Below are 22722 nucleotides of genomic sequence, written 5' to 3' on the forward strand. Positions count from 1 at the left end.
AAATCTAATGCCCTATAATTCCATATTCCTGGAAGCTGAACTCAAAGAATAGCACCTGGTGTGGCATGTAGTCCAGAACTCTATACACACTGAACACTTAGTCAATGTTGCCAAATGAATGGCTGGGAGAGGGTCACTGAGAGTTCTGGGTTACTGCTTGTTATGGTTTTGGGGTTTTTTTAACTAGCTACTGTGTTGTTATATCTGCCCATGTAAGGATACATTTGCAAGCATGATCGATCAAAAGGAATCTAATGGATACGAAGGAGGAACCTGAATAATTCTGATATAAAAAATCCCCCATGCTATGTCACAGTAAAAGTTCTTACAAGTAATAGGGAGCAGCTAGCTGTATGTTCTTGAGGTAGGAAGTGCTACCTGATGAATGTGTCTCAATTGGCAGCAATACAGACTCAAGTGCAGATAGAAAAAGCATCAACATAAAAAATAGAGTAATTCCAGTGTCAGGAAATAAGAACTTGTATTAGGATGGTAGCAATGAAAACAAAGGAATTGAATCTGACTTTGTATTTGAAGAGGGAAAAGGAAAAAATGGCTGAGAAGTGGAGAAGCAAATAGGGAATCTATTGGAGGAAAAGGAGTTGAGTAGAAAGAAGCCTAGTACATGAGGCTTCAGCTATACAAAGAGGGCAAGGAAGCAAGTTGCTATGTGTTCTAGAAGACATGATTCCTAAGGGCAATGGGGAACAGCTTTGAGAGATATTGCTAGTACCACTGACAGCAGTCAACTATGGAAGTTAGGAAGGGTTAATGGTATGTGGAAAGAAAGAAAATTAGTCTGGTTTTTTGACATGTTGAGTTTTGTGACAGTGGGATACTCAAGTGGAAACTGGCATGAGCTAGGAGAGGCATTACAGGGAAACAGTCAAACTGTGTGTGAACTGAAATCTAACAAGAGCTCCCCTAAAATAAAATGGGCTGTCTTGGATATCAAGTTCCCACTACCAAAGATGTTTAAGCAGAGGTTAGATGACCATTTCCCAGAGATGTCATAGCAAGGATTTTTATATTCAGGAGAAAATTGGACTAAATAACCTATAAGGTCCCTTCCTAATCTAGGACTCTGATCCTTTTGTTTAATTCTTTTTTGTTAACTAACAAAAAATCCATTCTCCTTCTCTCCACCTCCCTTTCCCACTGGAAAAGAGAAACAAAAACAAAACTCTTGTAATAGGTATGCAAAACAAACTCCTTCCTGCACTGACCGTGTCCAAAAAATATACCTCTCAATCTGCATCCTGAGTCCATCACTACTCTGGCTGGAGGTAGGTAGTATCCTTCATCCATGGCTATGACTCTATGATTCTAAGAAATAACTTTTAAGCATTGAAAAAAATTAAATACCTGAGTAGAGGGTGAGGTTTTGTGTTTTTTTTTTCCTAATGCAATCTAGGAACCAATAGCACAGAAGTAATAGTTAAAATCATGAGAATGGATGAGTTCTGGGTCCAAGAGAGGCTATGCCATATATTCAAGGCCAGTTTAACTATAACTGAGGCTTCAAGTAGAAAGAGCAATAGATATATAGATGACCTGGGTTTGAAAACTAATTCTCCTACTCACTACCTCTGTGACTTTGTAACTACTACCTATAAAATGAAGAGGTTAGACCAGATAGCCCCAAAGGTCCCATTTCCACTCTAAATCTACAATCCTACAATCCTGAAAATTCAGTGACAGAGAAATACTGATCCAAGTCAATGAAGTATATATAAACAGGACTGTCATGACTTTAAAACTGTAAGACAAATACTAAAGGAGCTTACCTACTCCTGGAATTCTTAATCCTTCTATTCCAATCAATATCTATCACCAAGGAGACAAATGAAAAAGTGAGAAGTGGATCTCTGCTCACTAAGAACTCTGGAGAATACAGACAATGTCTTCCCTCTCACCCCAAACCACTCCATATTTCCAGGGCAGGGAAATCAGAATCTGTGGAAGATGAAGAAGACCCAGCTCTTTGCTTAGGCCTGGGTATCCGCCAATCTTGAACACACACTTCTGCCTCAGGCAAGGGCTACTGGGTAGTTTAGGGGAAGGAGGTAGGTAGATGAGAGGTGTGGCTGACTCCCTGGGGAGAAATCAAGGCAGTTGAGCCACAATCTGTGATGCCTGTGGGAGCCCTGAACCTTTACGGTTTCCTGTGCTCTGGTTGTCCTGGTAACCTGTGGCCTCCCTATTTGTGTTGGCACTATAGTGCCAAGAGCGGAAGCAAAACTGAAGCAGGGGGAAGACTTGTAGGGAAACATGTGGGTAATGTAGCAACCATGCCATTGCAGGGTCAAGTTTAGGGCAGCGATATAGGGAACAGCTCCTAAAAACCCAAGCTATGCGTGGGGAAGAGCTTCTGGGCTTTGGCTGTAGAAGAAGAAAGATAAGGAAGACCTCTAGAAACAGAAAAGGCTAATGCTAAGTAATAGCTAAGCCATTAGAAGAAAAAGAGTGAGAGTGATAAACATCTGACCTTAAATAGAAAGCCCAAATTCCTTTATTAGAAAACAGTCTGCCCCCAACAACGATATGCACACAAAGCCATATATTTTTTTTTAAACCTTAGACTCATCCAACTCCAGACTTACTGAAGGTTGGGTGCTATGCAGTCATGAAAAATTAGCAGAGGATTTTAGAGATCAGCCAAGTCATCAGAAGAAAATTTGATAAGGGCAGCTTCAGCAGTGTCCATGACAAGACTGGAAAGTTGTCAAAGATTGAGTAAGGCAAATTAGGATGTTTGGAGATATCTTCCTGATCTCTTAAGATGACACCCAGGAGAAAAAGCAGGCCTGTCTGTACATGTCCCTAATGTCAACAGACTCCTAGGTCTAACACAGTATAGCAATTCTTATAATCTTGGAACCTCCTCTCACTTATCATACAACTTTAGAGTTGGCAGAGACCTTAGAATTTGTTTTGGCTAACCCCCTACCAAGGCATCATTTCCCTCCCCACCAAGTCACCTCTCCCAATCCCTAAAACTTTACTTCCTTCATTAAATTCTCTCAGACTGTTCTGAAGAGCTGTCTCCTCTCATCCCTGTTCGATGTGGGCCTGGAATTTTCATGCCTGCTCACAGATTGATATTCCAGGTATCGATTTAGCTTTGTGTTTAAACTCCCATAGGCACTTTCATATTCATTTACATATACTATATTATACATATAGTATGTCATACCTATATAGAAAGTAATATACACAGTGTATACATATTCATGTTGTAATTTAATATTTCTGTCAACCATATGTCCATTTGTACATTTATAGCAATGTCTTTGTACACAACAAGAGGTTAGAGAATAGGTCTATAAATTCTCCATACGGGACCTGACATAAATAATAAAGAAAAATGTATAATCCTAGTGGTAACAACTAACACATATATAGCACTTTGAAATCTGCAAAGTGCTTTACTTATATTCTCTCACATCAACCCTGTGAAGCAGATACAAATGTATCCTCATTTTACAGACAAAACTGATCATCAGACCAGGCTGCCCATAATCATACAACTAGTTAAGTATCAGAGGTAAGATAGGAATCCAGGTCTTTCTGATTCAGTCTAGTAACACTAAACATTAAGCCGTTCCATCTCTCATAATTATGACACGGTTAAAGATCTTGGATATTAATCAATCAACAAACCTTTATTGAGCACCTGTTACGTGCCAGATACTACGCTAAGCACCATGGATACAAAAAGAGGCAAAAGACAGTCAGTCTCTCTCCTCAAGGAGCTTATGACCTAATGATACTGGATATTAAGAGAAGAGATTGAGGAAGGTATTCATTTGAAAAAAGCTCCCTTCTAACTAAAAAATTTGAGTGCCTACTATACCCAAGGCACTGTGCTTGGGCATGGGGAGGAAGAGAGACAAAAATGAATAAGCTATATAGTCCCTGCCCCTCAAAATTCATAGTGTGTGTAGCTGAAAAGATGATGTATATAAATCCCATTCTACAATAAAGAAAGAAATGAATGCCATGAAAGAAATATTAGAATGCCAGCTTAGTACAAGAGAGAGAGATGTTACTTCTGGCTGGAGGAATCTAAGAAATCTTCATGGAGATGGCTGAACTAGGCCTGTAACTGGGGAAGATGTTTAACTGGGCCTAAAACTACACATTGAACTAAGGATGGCTAGACTCTGGACTGCAGAAGGAGGCAGATAAGGAAATACATTGCCACTTGGAAACAAAGACAAACCTAATACAGGAAACAGTAAAAGGGAAGGAACTGACCTTAAATACAGGAAAATATTAAACAAAAAGCAATAACCGGGTCATATTGGTCTAGGTCTCAGTTTCTTAAACTGTGGGTTGTGACCCTGTATGGGGGGGGAGGTAACTGAATGTGGAGGTCGCAAAAAATCTGGCAACAGTAAAAGGTTATGTACACTGATTTTATATACCTACATACCCAGGGCTGCATAAAAACATCTCTGGTGAAAAAGGATTGAGAGTGGAAAAAGCTTAAGAAGCCCTGGTCTCGGGCAGCTAGGTGGCGCAGTGGATAGAGCACTGGCCCTGGAGTCAGGAGTACCTGAGTTCAAATCTGGCGTCAGACACTTAACACTTACTAGCTGTGTGACCCTGGGCAAGTCACTTAACCCCAATTGCCTCACTAAAAAAAAAAAAAAAAGAAGCAGCAGCAGCCCTGGTCTAGATTGGCAACAACAAAGGGTGAGTGAAGGGAAAACCAGATACTAAGACCAAAAAGTAGGTTTGGGAACTTAGTGTGGAGGGCCCTGAATGACCTGTGAAAGAATTATGACTTTATTCTGTACACAGTGGGGAGCAATGAAGGTTTTTAAACAGGGGAATAACATTATCGGTACTGTGCTTCAGTGGCAGCAGTATAGAGGGTAGCCTGGAAAGGAGATTAGAAGTGGGGAAATTTGAGGAAGCTATTCCAATAGTCCAGTCAAAAGGTAAGGAAGGAGGGGCAGAGACAGAAAGAATACAAAGGTTTGAATACAACTGATTTAAGAGAAAAAGGAGGGAGAATAAAAAGAACTTGCTAACTGATGAGATAAGGGATAGGTGGCAAAGTAGAAATGACATTGCTAGAAATAAGGAATTTGGGGTGAAGAGCTAGCTGCTTTGTTGAATTTACAATATTGGCAAGTTATCCAGGTAGTGATGTCCAGCAGGCAGCTAAAAATATGGGGCTGGAGCTCAAGGAAAAATATAGTGTAGAAAGTTGGCTTCAGAGTCAGAAAGACCTGGGTTCAAGTACTCCCTCTATTACACAAAGGAAAGAAAGTAGAAAAGACTAAGAACTTGGAAGTTATGGAGAGATATGATTCAAGGGTTTGTAAAACTGCACATAGAGTTGTTTCAAATAACAAAGGATAAGGAATGAATGCCATAACAGAAGTGGAGTTAACTAAAATTGGTTATGGAAATAGAAAAGCCTAATATAAAAGAGCATTAATTTTTAACTTGACTGTGGACTAAAAAGCAGGATGAAGAAGAGTTTAAAAGAGTTAAAATATGGTAGAGATGAGCCAGAAACAGTTGTGGGCTAGAGAATCAACAAAGAGGAGGAGTGGTGCTTGTTGGCAAGGAAAAGAGTAGAACTGAGGAAAGAAAGAATTTATAGTAGAGGAAGTCAGTGTGAAGTTTTCCTCTAAAGGTGCCCAACAGGGCAGAACAGGAATGAAGGCAAAGGATAAAGGCAATGAGACACAGTTACTAATATAGGCTTAGGCTGACTGAAACAACAAGACAGAAAAACAGACCCAGAATAAAAGAGAGTATTGGAATTAAATGTAAACTGGTCAGAATGTTCTTGTTTTTAGCCAAAGGCTGTTGTAAGATTTAGTGAGCAAAAAGTAATCATTGCAACTTGAGCTTTAAAACATTTTTTTTTTAGTGAGGCAATGGGGGTTAAGTGACTTGCCCAGGGTCACACAACTAGTAAGTGTTAAGTATCTGAGGCCAGATTTGAACTCAGGTACTCCTGACTCCAGGGCCAGTGCTCTATCTACTGTGCCACCTAGCTGCCCCTAAAACATATTATTAACATCAAAATAGAATAAAATCTATATGGAAAATAAGCATTTTAGAATTATCAAAGAAATTGTCTAAAATAGATTTTGCTGATTTTTTCTGAAGCAGAATCACACATATCAGTGTTATCATAAAATAACTTAATATTCAAAATTATTCAAGGTATGCAAGATTAAATTTTTAAAACTGTTTTTTGTTTATTAATTTATTTTTGTGAGGGAAATGGTCTGGACCCATAGACCTGTAATTTCATCAGTACAGGTAGATCTCAGCAAAGAAATTTTCTTGACCCATGAAGATAAGCAATTATTCTATAATTTACAGTCTTCTACATTGCCAGGAACACAGAGGGGGAATGACTTGTCCAAGTCACACCTAGTAGGATGGACTTGAATTTAAGGCTTCCTAACTCCAGAGCCAGTCTTCTATCTGCTATAAAACTCTTAAAGTGGCAATTCATTTTCTCTTTTCCCCCATTATTTTCCTTAAAACTCTAGGTATTGGGCAGCTAGGTGGCACAGTGGATAGAGCACCAGCCCTGGATTCAGGAGGACCCGAGTTCAAATCAAGCTTCAGACACTTAACACTTACTAGCTGTGTGACTCTGGGCAAGTCACTTAACCCCAACTGCCTCACCAAAAAAACCAAAAAAAAACCTCTAGGTATTTTGGTTCCCCCAAACAAATATTTATAGTTATTTTGTCTGGTTCTATAAAGTAATAGATTCCCTTAATAGTTTAATTAGGAAGGCAATAAATTCACAAATTAATTTGGGTAGTATTAGCATTTTTATTATAGTTGGCACAACCCAACAACAACAAAAAAAAGAATCACTACAAGTATTTAAGTCTTACTCTATGTATTGGTATGTTAAGTCCCATATATATTTATGCAATTCATATTTGTAATAAAATTTCTCTTTTTACCTGATCTTTGTTAGTAATATATAAAAAGTTAATTACTTTTCTGAGTTTATTCTATAGCTTGATATTTTATGCTTAAACATTGTTTTGAATAAATTTTTTGTTGAATTTTGAGGTTTTTTAAATAAAATGTTTTTATAACCTATACCAGATTACTTGCTGTCTTGGGGAGGGGGGAGGGAGAAGAGGGAGGGCAAAAAATTTGAAACTAGAAATCTTATAAAAACAAATATTGAGGGGGCAGCTAGGTAGTGCAGTGGGTAGAACACCAGCCCTGGAGTCAGGAGGACCTGAGTTCAAATCTGGCCTCAGACACTTGATACTTGTTAACTGTGTGACCTTGGGCAAGTCACTTAACCCTCATTGCCCAACCCCCCCCCCCAAAATCTCTAGCTTGGGGCAGCTAGGTGGTGCAGTGGATAAAGCACTGGCCTTGGAATCAGGAAGACCTGAGTTCAAATCCAGTCTCAGACACTTGACAGTTAACTACTTGTGTGACCCTGGGCGAGTCACTTTAACCCTCATTGCCTTGCAAAAACAAAAACAAAAAACATTAAAACAAATATTGAAAACTATCTATATGTGTAACTGGAAAATAATAAAAATATTTATATGAAAAATAAATAAATAAATAAATAAAAGATTTAATCTTGGGGGGAAAAGGTCTCAAAATTGTTAAGAGGTCATTGTCATTGCACAATATATAGACGCCCTGGACCTTTTCCAAAAGCTTTTTTTAAAAATTTAAAATAGAAGTTTTTTAAATTAGCGGCAATACTTAATCATTTCCAAGAAACTTCTGCCATGTTTCCACATGGAGTAGGAAAAAAAAAAAACCCTGTGAAACTGTGAAAACTCTTTTGGCTCAGAGGAATCTACAGATTACGAATTAAGCTAAAAGTGAAGACAATAATAGACTCTAGTAAAAGGAAACTACGATCATTCCTTCTAAGTTTTAAATCCTATGAAAACCTATCACAACAAAAGAAATCAGAAGAATCAAAAAATAAAGTTAAGAAAAGCATACCAGAAAATAAGAAAATAAAAAGGGCCAAGGTCCTAACCAGATAATTTAAAGCGAGATACCAAAAACACAGAGAAGAGATAAATAAATGAGAGAAAATGACATTCAATCAAAGACAAAAAAAAAGTAGTGCTACTTTCCAGTTAGTCTAATAAGCTGGAAAACATTTTTTGGGGCTTCATTTAATTCCTATAAAAGAATATACTTAATTTTTTTTTTGGTGGGGCAATGAGGGTTAAGTGACTTGCCCAGGGTCACACAGCTAGTAAGTGTCAAGTGTCTGAGGCCCGATTTGAACTCGGGTCCTTCTGAATCCAGGGCCAGTGCTCTATCCACTGCACCACCTAGCTGCCCCCCATTTTTAACATTTAATAAAGTCACCTTTATAATTTGCTAAATATATGGGCAATTAGGAGGAGGAGTAGGTAGAGTTCCACAACTGGAGTCAGGAAGACTCATCTTCTTGAGTTTAAATCTGGCCTCAGACACCTATTGGCTATGTGACCCTGGGCAAATTCCTCAACCCTGTTTGCCTCAATTTCCTCATCTATAAAAAGAGCTGGAGAAAGAAATGGCAAACCATTCCACTATCTTTGCCAAGAAAAACCCCAAAAGAAATGGATATGACTGTATAACAAGTATACAATTGAGTTAAATCAAAATTACCAGATTGATGGATTCATTGGAATATAGATAAATACCTAACCAACTCACTCAAAAAGGACAATTCAACATTTATTAAACATCTACTATGTGTCAAGCACTAGGGATACAAAGACAAAAATGAAAAAAAGTCATCGAAAACAATGGCTGACAAATATGGCTGACTTATCTCTAAATAACAACTAAGTATCATGACACTCGTTTCCTCAAAGACCTATACTGGCTACTCACTGTAAAAGAGAACATGTCAGAACTTCTCATCCTAATAATGAAAGCTTTCCATAATTTAATCCTACCTTTATCAACACAAGCTTGTTGTACAGTCATTTGAGCCACATCTGATTCTGTGACCCCATTTGGGGTTTTCTTGGCAAAGATACTGGAGTGGTTTGCCATTTCTTTCTCCAGCTCATTTGACAGATGAGGAAACTGAGACAGGGTTATGTGACTTGCAAAGAGTCACAAAGCTAGTAAATGTCTGAGGCCAGATTTGAACTCAGGTCTTCCTGACTCCAGACCTGGCCCTCTATATTCTATGCCACCTAGTTGCTCCCAATCCGAAGTTTAATGCTTATTATTCCTCAACACATAATCCCTACCAGTTGACACAATAGCTCCTTTAACTACATGCTTCCATACATTTTTTTTTAGGCAATTGGGGTTAAATGAATTGCCCAGGGTCATACAGTTAGTAAGTGTTAAGTGTCTGAGGCCGAATTTGAACTCAGGCCCTCCTGAATCCAGGGCTGGTGCTCTATCCACTGTGCCACCTGGTTGCCCCTTTCATACACATTGATGAGTGGCTCCATCCACTGAAACGCCCAATGCCAACATTATCTAAATTCAATCCATCCTTCAAGGCCTAACTCAATTCCCATCTCACCTATAATGCCATAATCATATACTCCAGCCCACCTTTTATCTCTAAGTCTGTGAAATCATAAAACATTTTTTATCATATCCATTACCTCATATAGATACAGGTAGTCCCAAACTGACAAATGAGTTACACCAAAAAAGTGCATTAAAAATAGCTGTTTAGGGGGCAGCTAGATGGCGCAGTGGATAGAGCACCAGCCCTGGAGTCAGGAGTACCTGAGTTCAAATCTGGCCTCAGACACTTAACACTTACTAGCTGTGTGACCCTGGGCAAGTCATTTAACCCCAATTGCCTCACTAAAAAGAAGAAGAAAGAAAAAAAATAGCTGTTTACAGTAAGAGATAGAAAAATTCCATTTAAAATAACTATAAAATATAAAATAAAATAACTGTAGACAATATAAAATACTTGGGACTCTACCTGCCAAAAACAAACCTAGGAATTATAAGAACACGATTATAAAATACTTTTCACACAAATAAAATAATATCTAAACAACTGGAAAAATATCAATTACTCCTGGGTAGGCTGAGTCAATATAATAAAAATGACAATTCTACCAAAATTAATTTACTTATTCAGTGCCATGCCAATCAAACTACCAAAATTATTTTATAGAGCTAGAAAAAATAATAACAAAATTCATCTGGAAGAACAAAAAGTCAAAATTATCAAGGGAATCAATGAAAAAATGTGAAGGAAGGTAGCTGTATCAGAGCTCAAACTGTATTATAAACTGGCAATTAGGAAGGAAGGATAGAATTTGGAACTCAAAACTTTAAATTAAATTGTTTATGAAGTGGTAATCATCAAAACAACCTGGTACTGCCTAAGAAATAGAGTAGTGGATCAGTAAAATAGATTAGGTAAACAAGATACAATAGTAAATGGCCATAGAAATCTAATGTTTGATAAACCCATAGACCCAAGTTTTGGGGACAAGAACTCATTATTTAACAAAAACCTCTGGGAAAATTAGAAAACAGTAAGGCAGAAACTAGGTGTAGACCAACATCTTACACCATATACCAAGATAAAGTCAAAGCAAATTAGGAGTACATGAAATAGTTTACCAGTCAGATCTATGGAGAAGGGAAGAATTCACGACCAAACAAGAGATAGAGAGTATTATTATGAAATATAAAATGGATAATTTTTATTATATTGAATTAAAAAGGTTTTCCACAAACAAAACCAATGCAACCAAGATTAGAAGGAAAGCAGAAAACTGGAACACAATTTTTACTGCAAATGTCTCTGATAAAAATCTCATTTCTCAAACATAGAGAGAACTAAGTCATAAGAATATAAGTCATTCCCCAATTGATAAATGGTCAAAGAATATGAACAGGCAGTTTTCAGACAAAGAAATCAAAGCTCGCTATAGTCATATTTAAAAAGGCTATAAATCACTATTTTTTTTTTATTGATGAGGCAATTGGGGTTAAGTGACTTTCCCAGGGGCACACAGCTAGTAAGTGTTAAGTGTCTGAGGTCAGATTTGAACTCAGGTCCTCCTGAATCCAGGGCCGGTACTCTATCCACTGTGCCACCTAGCTGCCCCCCTATAAATCACTATTGATTAAAGAAATGAAAATTAAAACAATTCTGAGATACCACCTCACACCTATCAAAAATATGACAGAAAAGGAAAAAGATAAAAGTTGGAGAGGCTGTGGGAAAATTGGGACACTAATGAACTATTAAACTTATGAGCTAATCCAACCATTCTGGAGAACCATTTAGAACTATGTCCAAAGGACTATAAAACTATACCACTACTAGATCTGTATCAGAGATTTTTAGAAAGGGGAAAGGATCTATTTGTACAAAAATATCTACAGCAACTCTTTGTCGTGGCAATTGGAAATTATGGGGATGTGCATCAATTGGGGAATGGCTGAACAAGTTATGGTATATGATTGTAATGGAATACCGTTGTGTTATAAGAAATGACTAGCATGATGATTTTAGAAAAACCTGGAAGGACTTACTTGAACTGATACAAAGTGAATTGAGCAGAACCAAGAGAACACTGTATACAGTGACAGCAATATTGAACAATGATCAACTGTGGATGATTTACTATTCTCAGCAATACAATGATCCAAAACAGTTCCAAAGTAGTCATGATGAAAAATGCTATCCAGAAGAACTGATGGAGTTTGAATGCAGACTGAAACATACAATTTTCCACTCTATCTTTTTCATGGGATGTTGTTTCTGTTTTTTGATCTGCATTTTCTTTCACAACATGATTAATTTGGAAATGTTTTACATGATTACACATATATAACCCATATCAAATTGTTTAATTGTTTCGGGGAGGGGGGGGGAGAGACAAGGGAGGTAGGGAGAGAATTTGGAACTCAAAATTGAAAAAAACGTTTAAATGGTTTTTATGTGTAATTGGGAGTAAATAAAATATTACTCAAAAAAGTTTAGAACTCTCAAGTCACTCCCCATAGAGATACTATTATATGGTGGTTGTGTTCCCAAGATTAGCCCTCAAATTTAACTCAATAAGTACAACACTGTGCTTACAATATTGCAAAACTGTTAAGAATGTTGAGGGCTTCACTTTGGGATGCTAGAAACACATTTCCCCTTCCTTTGGGAATGGTAACTGCTATCTCTCCCCAGCTTCATACCTTCTGTGGGCACCTCCCACACTCCGGAACAGAAGTTCCAGAAAGAGGGAGAGGCAAGAAAGGCTTCTGAGGGATGTGGACTAGACCTGGTGTAAATCTTCAGGGATACTTCTTGGTCCGGGGGCTGTTACGACCTTTTTTTTTTTTTTTTCCCCTAAAAGCCCCAAAGAGAAAACATCTGGCTTGCTTCCAACCAGAATTTCTCTACTCAGTCAATAGGCATTTATTAATCACCTGTTAAGTGCCAGGAACTGTGCTAGGGATGTTGTTCAGTCCTGTTCAACTCTTCATGACCCCGTGGACCATGGCATACCAATACTATCCATGGGATTTTCTTGGCAAGGATCCTAGAGTTGATTACCATTTCCTTTTTGCAGTGGATTAAGGCAGAGGTTAAGTGACTTACCCAGCTAGTAAACCTCTGAGACCTATTTTGAACTCAGATCTTCCTGACTCAAGGCCCATGTCATTAAGCCACCTAGTTGCCTGAGCAGGTGATTAAAAAAAAAAAAAGGCAGGGGCAGCTAGGTGGTGCAGTGGATAGAGCATCGGCCCTGGAGTCAGGAGTACCTGAGTTCAAATCCGGCCTCAGACACTTAACACTTACTAGCTGTGTGACCCTGGGCAAGTCACTTAACCCCAATTGCCTCACTTAAAAAAAAAAAGGCAAAAGACAGTCCCCGCTCTCAAGAATATCTCCTGAATGAAGAAAAAAAAAGTCCCCCGAGAATGCATTGCACAGCTTTTCCATTACCTATTCTGAAACAAACATACCACCTGTGTGAGGTCTTTTAACTAGTTGTTGCTTTAGTAATTGCAAAAAGGAAAAGGCGGGGGGGGGGGGGGGGGGGGGGGGGGGGGGAGGAAGAAGGCAAGAGATGTTTGCTTTCTGCAAAAACTAATTGCAAAATGGTATAACCAGAAAGAGTACCATGAAGTTTACCAGCTTGCCACCCCCCACGACCCTACATTGAACCCTGAGTGAAATGAAACACGATGCAGGGAGCCGGGAGGGCAATGCTCAAGCAGAGGCAGCTAAGGCTGGGAATTACTAGGGGTACCTGGCTAGCCATTCCCAAGTAGTCATTCATAGGCACGTAAGGCATGTTCACAGACTGGGTATACACATGTCGGGTTGCTACTATTTCTTATCTTGTTTGACTGTCGCCTCAGTGAGATCATAAGCTCCTTGAGGGCAGTGACAGAAGGGAGTCGGCAGGAAAGGAGATAGGCAATAGTTTAAAATGGGCACGGGCTATAAACTAGGAAAACGGGTTCTGCCCTAGGGCCATTGACGCTAGTTCAGCCGCGTGCCTCGGCTTACTCAGATCTATAAAGGTGTAAATAGCACCTGCTTACCCCACCCCACCCCGCCAAAGTGTAGATCTCAAGAGATTTCAAACAAAGCTCAGCAGACAAGCAAGTACGGTACAAAAAAGCAGCCAGCCTGGCACCCCCTTTGGGGTCCCCTCGGTGTCCCGCAGCCCTGAACATAAAGAATGCATTTGAAAAACACCTAATTAGAATCTAAAATGGTGTATTGGGGGCAAAGAAGTGAATTTTAACTGCATTAGGTAGGTCTGCACGGGAATCTTGGGCGCCCCAATTGCCTGCCCCACTGCGGGCTCCCTCGCTCGCCCCATCTATACCTGGCCTCCCTTCCTCCCCGCTCCCTCCGCTGGGCTCCCCGCCTATCCGGCCGACCGGCCATGCAGCAGGCCGGGGGTCCGGGGGTGACTCACCCGGAGGGCCGGCCGGCCTGCAGGCCGGGGGGCCGGAATGTGCTCACTTCCTCAGCAGCCGCGCACCTGCCCTGGAGTCCTGGAGCACCGCCCGGCCGGGCCCGGCCTCCGGCGGATGTTTTCCTTATCCCCGCGGGGCCGGCGCGCGCCAACCGCCAGCTCACTCCCACCCCCCCAGCACCGAGGACAAGCACCGCGCGCGCGCAACCGCCAGCTCACACCCCCACCCCTCCCTCCCGCACCGCGGATATGGGCGTGCGCCAACGCCCCCCCCCACCTTCCCCAACGAGCCCAGGCCTTTCGCGCACGCCCACAGTCCCTACCCCCGCTAACGCTCTTCGGGTACACAACGCAGTCTTCGTAGCCATCGTGCTGCAGCACCCCCGCCCCCCACAATTGCATACACCAAAGACGCCACACTGCCCTTCCCCCGCTACGCACACGCACAGCCAGTCCCAAATCCTACCTCTCCATCCCAAGCCACAACCTGGAACACAACACACGCTCGGGCTATTGGAAGACCCCATCACCACCCCAATTAGGGTCGACTGCCAAACCTCCCTTAGAATGCAGATGCCCAACCCTCTGGCGTAACTGCTCCCTACAATCCCTCCACCAGCCCCCCACATAACGACACGACACCTGGAGCCCAAGTCCAACAGCTAACTTCCGTTTCAATAGTTCGGCAAGAACCCAGACCTCCAAGTTCTCCATAGACAAACCTCTGACCATCTAGGCTCTGTCCACTTTCCCACAGACTTCAAGTCACCAGCTTGGGGCGGGGGGGGGGGGGGGGGGGCAACTAGCCAGTCTCCTAGCTCCACAGTCCTCAAAGACCACCAGTTCCAAGTAGTGGGCAATGGTGTTGCTGATGCCCACAGGCTAGATTCACTCTGATTCGATGTAACCTGCCTCCAGCAGTCCTTTGCAGGTTGGTACTCAGCATCCTCAATTCGGGGGTGAATTTTTTTACTTTCTTCAGTACTAAGCCAGGGAATGGCAAGGACCAAGATGCAAAAGTGAGGAATCTACTGTATCCCACCCTCATCCCTAGAGAACACTTGGAATGTGGAGAGAGAGGTGAAGGAAGACTTTCAGGACATCAGAAGTTTAGTAGAAGTGCAAGGAGTGGGTTTCTTAAAATTCACTCCTAAACCTGTACTCAGTAACTAGGGAAAGGTATCTTAGGACAAGGAGAGCCAGAGGATCTGATCTGTTGGAGGGGTGAGACAGAGACCGTTTAAGTGGGGAGTTATGGCATTTTTAACCATGTTTTGAGACCAGAAATGAGTGGTGTCCTCCAGTTTTGCAGTGGCATTTGAAAAGAATGGACATCACAGAATGGTATAGGGGACAGCAATTTAGGAATCAGACACTTGACCCAGGACTGTTGAGAAACAAGAAAAAATCGAATCAAGTAGCATTCAAATCAAAATTTAGAGACAAGTAGTGCACCTCCCTCAGCCTTGAAGTTGGGGCTGAAAGAAGAAGGGTTGCTTACATAGAGTAGGGAGAGATTCCAGCTACACCAGCCTTTCCTTAGAAGAGTCAAGAGGGAAACAGGACCAGAGCAGCCAGCTCCAGAACATAAATTTAATGGTGGTAGTACAGGATCATGTCAACTAGGAGACTTTACAGAACCATCCACCCTCTTCCCACCATCTGTGAGGCAACCGAGGTCCAGGGGAGGTCCGTGGGTCACACCACTAGCATTCAAAATCAAAATCTTCTGCCTCCAAATTCAGTGCTCTTCCCCTTAAACAACAGTTGCCATCCACTACCACCTTAAGGAATCCTGTGATAGCACACAGATGAGGGGCAGACACAGAGACATGGGATGGAGGAAACATGTGATAGGAGCAATATGAAGTAATGAGTAACATAATGCACAAGAGGGCAGTCTACCAGAAGAGAGCTGGAACCAAAGGAATGGCTAGGTGCCATAGCCCCTTCTGTTCTAAAGACAGGAAGGTAGTAACAACACTAAAACTGAGATCTCACTTATAAGCAGTATCCATTACATAACATACCAAGGCTCTAGCAAGTCTTGTTGGTGACTACCTCTTGTAGCTTGAGCACAAGGCTTCTGGGAGGCTTAATAAGGCACATGCAGAACACCAGGACAAAGGCCATCTTCGGCTTTGCTTCCCTTCTTCCCAAGATCTCCATTTCTAGCCCAGCCTAGTTGGTATGAAGGGGCCTGTTCTGTCCACGTTCAGCACATTTGTCCATACTAGCTTAGTACAATTTCTACCAGGAAGCTTGGAAGGGCGGCTTCCTTATGTGGATAGGGAGGGACATCTTTGGAACATCTGGATGGGAGAAACACATCTCTGGGATATTATAGGTATCCCCTACCTCAGAGGGAAAACCTCTGACCCATCTCAGGACAATTGAGAGCCTTCACCTGTGTGTGAAGATTCCACCTGTGAAGGGAAAGTCACTCCGTCTATAGCAGATTTAAGGTGGGGGAGGGAGAGCCTCATGGGGGGGGGGGAGAATGAGGGCTATGTAGAGGATGAAAGCTCCACCCGAGGTGGCAGCCCCATCTCTGGGGCAGTCTCAGAGCACTCTCGGGATGTGGGGGGACCTCTCTTCCCTCCAGGTGGCAACAGCAATGTTAGTTCCCTTTCCTGGAGCCTCTGGCCGTCGTGCCCCACTGCAGCTCCTTGGTTTGGCTGGGACACAGAACTAACCGTCCCCAGGATTATGCCTCCCTCCGGTCCAGGCAGGAATCCCAATACCCTACACCCTCCCACTATGGGGGAAGGAGGGAAGAGAAAAGAGGAAAAAATGCTCCCTCCTCCCTAGGTCAGGGAAGAGATCTGGGGACCACCTAGCAGTCCACCACCCCTCCCACTTCTCCACTGGGGAAGTGCCCATCCAGTGCCCCTTCCATGTCCACCAACCCCCACCCCTCCAAGCTGTGCTGGGACATGAATCAGCTCTCACAGCTGTTAAAGCTGGACCTCTTGTTTTCATGCCCTCACCCCAGGAAACACCGAGTTACAGCTTTTCAGCTCTCCTCAGCAGGGGGCCAGGGTCCTCACTTTATAAACATCCCCATGCCTGCAAGAGCAGAGGGCATAGAATGGTGAGAGACAAGAGCCCTGGGGAGACAGACTAAAAGGGGAGACAGAGAAGGAGAGGAGACAAGACAGAGGTTCTGAGAGTAAAGCAGCGTCTGTGAAAGCTAGCCCTGCAGAAATGGCACTGAGGCAGTGGGCTGGGAGGACTAGGGGGACCCCAAGAAGCTGGGGAACCATTTGTTTGGTGATTTCACTACTCTTGCAACTGCAAGGAGCTCACAGCAAGTGCTACTTCCAAGCTCAAGGTAAAGAGGATGGGAGAGGGAAGAGGAGGGGAAGAGGAAAACAGGGGTGAGGGGGGGGATTTAGGGGAGATCTGTGCCCCATCCTTACCACAAGTATACTTCCCTCTTATTTACGGACGGATGCCCCCTTTCCCTTTTTCCCCACCCCTCTTCTAGCCCAGGGTAGATGTGGATTTACAAATCCCCCTGTGGCCTTGATACAACTCCTCCCTCCCCCCACCCCCAACAATTACAGAGTAGTGTTATTTCTCCTGCCCCTTCAAGCCAAAGCCCTTCTCATCTCATCAGCCATGGCAGCCCTGATAACTTTCCTCCTTCCTCCTCAGCTCCCTGTCACTATGAGGGGAAGCATTTTACCCTGGGTGAATCCTGGCTCCGAAGCGACTGTTTCCACTGCACCTGCCCTACACCCCGTCGGTGTGGGCTGCTGCGATATGTAAGTGATTAGGGTTGCTATGATGTATCTGACTGGAATGAGGAGGTATGGGAAGAAGGAAACGACTAGGGATGACGAAAGATTAACTAGCTGTGACAAAAGGGATTAAGGCATGGGGAAAAGAAGAATATGTTGTATTGGGACAGGGAAAGGAAGGAATTACAGAACAGGAGAATGTCCAGGGTGGAAGACAAGTGCTTTAAAAATTCTTGCTTTAAAAAACAAAGGGCACCTGGAATAGAATGGTTTGACTGGAGGCTGGGCTGCTGGGGAGAAGTGGCACCTCGGTGTACCAATTTCCTTACCCATTTGTTCATACTAGGTCCCAGCATCCCATCGACTTCCCAGCTGGGTGTGAGGTACGACGGGGAGGAAGGGACCTGCCACATCTCCCTGGTGCAAAAATCTGACCCTCACCTACCCTGCAGGGGAGGCCCCCTGACCCTGAATGGGGCTCAGCCAATACCCCTGACTCTGGGGCCCCAGGACCACGTCCCAGTTAGGTTCCACTGACCATTCCACTTGCTGCCTGCCTGCCCACTGCGGCTGCTGCCACCTCCAGGGAAACCACTAGCAGCTGTGAATTTATTCTAAATAAATAAATTAACGGACAGCCAAATGCCTGCCCCTGGAGTCCCTTCTCAGACTCATACAGCCCAGAAAGGAAGGGGAGGGCCATGCTGGGAGTCTGTCTTCATGCTGTGTCCAGGCACAGCAGTGTCACAAAGGGTAACTGGGGCCCAGATCAGATGGTGACGGTGCTGGCACTGGGCCCGGAGCAGCGTAGGAGACCAGCGTGGGGCTCGTGGGCAGGCACCTTGATGGGGAGGTCCCAGCTGAAGGTGTCCACAGGCACTTGTTCAGGTCCTGTCCAAACCACAGGCTCAGGCTGCTCTATGGGAGGAAGCAGTGCCAAGCCAGGTTCCCGAGATGTCACAAATTCAAAGTGTAGCCGCCACTTCAAGGACACTGGAATAGAGAAGATGGGGTGAAGGGTCAGAATGAAGGGGAGAAGGCAGCAAGAGGGAAGACAAAAGAGGCAGTAGTGATGAGAGAAGCATTGTGATAAGAAATATTGGGGGGGGGCAAAGCTAAGTGGCACAGTGGGATAAAGCACTGGCCCTGGATTCAGGAGGACCTGAGTTCAAATCCAACCTCAAACACTTGACACTTACTAGCTGTGTAACCCCGGGCAAGTCATTTAACCCTCATTGCCCCCCGCCAAATAGGGGAGGCGAGATAGTTATAGTTGGAGGACTAGAGTTGGGGGCGAAGGGTCATGGACACCTATATACATGTTCAGACTAGACATCCTGAGACCAGATCAAGGCAGTAGATGATAAACAGCTAACAACCCAAAGTTCTGTTCAGGTCCAATATCAGTAGCGTAGAGTGAGTGTGCTGGAAAGCAGGAGTCAATATTATCACAGAGGCAAGAAGTCTAAGAGTTTGCTGGGGAGATTGGGATGGGATAAGGTGGTTCAGCAGCCATCAATAGGATCTAAGGTAGGCCGAAGAGAGTATATTTGGAATGAAGGTCAGTCCTGCCCACCCATGCACAATGTGTAGTCCCACCCCACAGAAGCTGGGGGCAGCACTGGGGTGAGACTAATATCATCGTAGAGCCTCACCAATGGCTGTACAGAAACCTGGGGTAGAGCTTAGTGGAATGGGAAGAGAGAAGCTAGTTCTGGTGGTGTGTAGACAGGATTCCTGGTGTCGGGCATGAGTCACATGAGACACAGATGGAGCCCCACTTGCCCCCCGGCGCCGCTGGTATTCAGGCTGGACAGTCTCTTCTGTCTGTAGACTTACTGAGAACTAATAGCACGAAAAGGTATTCACAGGTGGAAATTAATAGCCACTGCATGGATAGGATGCCCAAACTTATAGTCCTCTTTACCCATACACAGTCTTTTTACCACCCCACTGTAGGCCATCCCTACCACCACCTTGGACATGATATCTATCTCACCACCCCCAAAAAAGCTTCCTTCATAGATCCCTTCCCAGTCTCCCATCCCTACAAACAGGTCAACTCCAAGTTGCAAGTCCATCCCCCATTCCCCCCATGGTATTCTCTCCCCCTCACCTGCAAACAGGGTACAGTCCCTTCCCCCAGATTCAGGGTCCCTATCACGTCCTCTCCAAGTCTGTACACGGACTTAAAGATTCCAAAGGTCCCAACCTTCCCTCGACCGTCACTGATATTGTATAGATCTGGGGGTAGAGGGAATGAGGATCTGTGAGCCAGGACTTCCATATCAGCAAAGGTCTCTTCCTAAGAATCCAGTAGGGATTGGATTATAATGGCAACAGACTGGGAAGAACAGGGCTCAAATAGGATGGGGGGTAAAGGGGATTTCCTGTGCCCTCCTCACAAATTGGTCTATGAGTATACATGTCAGGGGTAGCTCTAAGAGGAGGTTTTTTTCAAGGAAGGTATTCTTATACAAGCTGAAGCAAAAGGCAGCCCTCTTCACAAACTGATCTATGAGCATACACATGGAGGTATCTCTGAAGAGAGGCTTTTCTGGGGGGAAAATCCTTACACAAACTGCGGCGGGATGTGGCAGCCATGAGGAACTCTCCTGCCAATTCTGCTAGTCTTGAATCCTTTCTACCTACTTCTTCTTCTTCCAGGAATGGGCTGGATGGAGCCACAGCCTCATCCTGGGGGAATAGGGCATCTTGGAAGCCTGGGGAGAGAATTTGGGATAAAGTATGTAGAAGAATGGGCCCAGGAATGGGGCATATTGGAAGTAGTTAACCAAGATTGTGGGTTAAGAAGCACCAAGAATTAAGAAACAGATAAGTGAGAGGTGATGTGGGGCTCCAGAAGAGAAATACAGAACAGATAGCATACTGTCAGAAGGACAGAATCAATAGTGTAAATTATATAGGAACAGAATAATGAGAAGGTGTAGTATCTAGAAACACATGGCGCTCCAACATGGGAAGGATCATGGGAACAAGAGACTCAATGTATTCCCAGGGCCCTATCCTTACCATCCTATAACACCTTCATGAAAATGGGAAGCTTCCCTGAAGTCCTCATTTCATACCCAAGTACTATTGTCTCCTTTCCCATTCCTCTTCTTTTCAATGACCCTGCCACTCACCTGTCAACACAAGCACCCTCAGTGGCACCCTAAGCAAAGTGATGGGGCAGTTGACCCGCTGGCAGCCATGGTCAACTTGTAGACTTACTTGACAGACTGACCCGAAAAGATGGTTGGCCCTTCCACAGGAGCACTTCACTGTAGGAATCTAGGTGGGAAGAGGTCAGGAAATAAGAGAGTGTACTCTTAATCCTACTATGTGCCTGTCAGGCCAAGAAGAGGCATGTGAAGCTATCAAAAAAAGGAAAACCATCCTACTCACAGGATTTGGACTCTCCAGGGTCTAGCCTCAAGTCACAGAACAGAATCTTTGGAGGAGTAGATAGGATGCATTGACCCCGCTCACCTGGAGAGAGGAGACAATGGATGAGATTGAAAGATATAAAGCAGGGACAGAGGAAGCCATGGAAGTAGTAGGGAGGGGTCACCAAGCAATGATAAGCATCTGTTACTTAGGATGCCATGCAACTCCTAGGCTATCCTTTCCTTTGGCTATGACAAGGGCATGCAATCCAATAATCTTACTCTCATCCTGTGTAACAAGGATCATCAGTGACCCTCCCATATTATAGTCACAGTCAGATACACAACTGTATGACATGGCATGTCATCTCACCTCCATATGACTTTGACAGTCACCACCCCAGATGACAAGGACAAAGAGTCTGACACTGACTCTTCCTGCTACTCTCCCCAACCCCTATACGGCAATACCTACTTCCTCACATAATAAGGATCTAGTCAAGGCAGATTCCATGCCCTGAAATAACCAAAGATACATGCCCCTAACCTCGGTGTGGCAAAGAACACAGTCTGGCTCTCAGGCTGGACATCTGGCTGGCTGGAGTCTGGGGGGGGCAGTGCCACACGGCTCTCACTGGCATGGAACTGGCAGTGTATTTGGGCACTGGCCCAGGCCAATGCTTCACTGTTGGGGAAGGGACAAGTATTACAGAAGGCAGGTCCTTATCTCTACAAAATTTTGTGCATGCCCCATTCCCTCCCTTTACCACCCTCTACTCCAGCCCAAGAAACCCTCATCTCTGAGCTCTATCCTAAAGTCACATAGTTCTCTATGCTACTGGTCAATAATCTTGAAAACCATAGGCCTCAAAGACTTTCCAGAAGGCAATGTTTAACAGTCTTAAAAGGCAGGGTCAATGGGATAAGGGTATCCTATGTCAGGCATACCACTCCCCACAAAGATTAAGGTATAACAATCAGGAATGTGGACCAATCAGCAAACATTTGCTAAGTTCCTAAATACCAGAAATGACACAAGGTTCTGGTGCTCAGGATTTCAAAGACAAAATTGAAAGCATCCCTAGCTCTCAAGCGTTTGCATCCCATCAAGGAGAAACAACATGTACATATGCAGATATATAGATATATAGATACGAAATAAATAAACACAAATTTAATAAGGGGGGGAGGGTGGAGAAGGAATAGTTTATAGAAACTGACCATTCCAAGGAACTGACAGGGGCCCGCTCTGTTTCCTGCCATTTTCCCATAATGAGTACCTGGATGCAGAGGTGGCCGTGGGCGATAGGGGTTTGTGACAGTCACCACACACTCCAGTGCCTCCCCCGCCAGAAACACGGGGCCCGGCTCAGCTCTGCTACCAACTCAATCATGATAGCCCTGGGAGCAGCTCTACATAGGAAGGGGCAGAGATCAAATGTCAGCATCGAACATGTAGGGCAAAAGGGTAGAGTAGAGGGAGACGGGGCAGTGGAATCAGTCAACAAGCATGTACTTAAGCGCCTACTATGTGCCAAAGCTGGAGGCTACAAAGAGAGGCATCGGCCCCTGGTCTCAAGAGCTCAAGCTAATGAGAAGACACACTCCACGCAAACAACCGTGAGATAATTCACGCGCAGGACCGACTGGAGCCCATCCAGGGCGGCCTGG

The 22722-nt window shown here is 43.7% G+C and overlaps 2 protein-coding genes and 1 long non-coding RNA gene across 4 annotated transcripts in view; 1 reads left to right on the plus strand and 2 right to left on the minus strand.

Moving 5' to 3' along the window:
* The window catches only part of LOC122735601, a 39756-nt gene extending 25638 nt beyond the window's left edge, over window positions 1-14118 (minus strand). For both annotated transcript variants that reach the window (XR_006354137.1, XR_006354136.1), the window contains exon 1: window positions 13917-14118. This is a non-coding gene — a long non-coding RNA (uncharacterized LOC122735601). The remainder of the gene's footprint in view (window positions 1-13916) is intronic.
* A 617-nt stretch (window positions 14119-14735) lies between these two features.
* On the minus strand, window positions 14736-22457 carry RGP1 (RGP1 homolog, RAB6A GEF complex partner 1). The gene is given in 15 exon segments (XM_043982994.1): window positions 14736-18454; window positions 18457-18499; window positions 18501-18655; window positions 19318-19507; window positions 19779-19906; window positions 20239-20385; window positions 20809-20877; window positions 20880-20939; window positions 20942-20956; window positions 21071-21154; window positions 21599-21611; window positions 21613-21736; window positions 22332-22359; window positions 22362-22418; window positions 22421-22457. Coding segments are annotated over 15 exon segments (1161 nt in total). The 5' UTR covers window positions 22446-22457; the 3' UTR covers window positions 14736-18431.
* On the plus strand, window positions 17124-18241 carry LOC122740591 (microseminoprotein, prostate associated). The gene is given in 6 exon segments (XM_043983004.1): window positions 17124-17250; window positions 17577-17653; window positions 17655-17686; window positions 18009-18054; window positions 18056-18119; window positions 18122-18241. Coding segments are annotated over 6 exon segments (414 nt in total). The 3' UTR covers window positions 18190-18241.
* Window positions 22458-22722: the final 265 nt, after the last annotated feature.

The sequence above is a fragment of the Dromiciops gliroides genome, chromosome 1 (genome assembly GCF_019393635.1).
Source record: "Dromiciops gliroides isolate mDroGli1 chromosome 1, mDroGli1.pri, whole genome shotgun sequence".
NCBI classification, from domain to species: domain Eukaryota; kingdom Metazoa; phylum Chordata; class Mammalia; order Microbiotheria; family Microbiotheriidae; genus Dromiciops; species Dromiciops gliroides.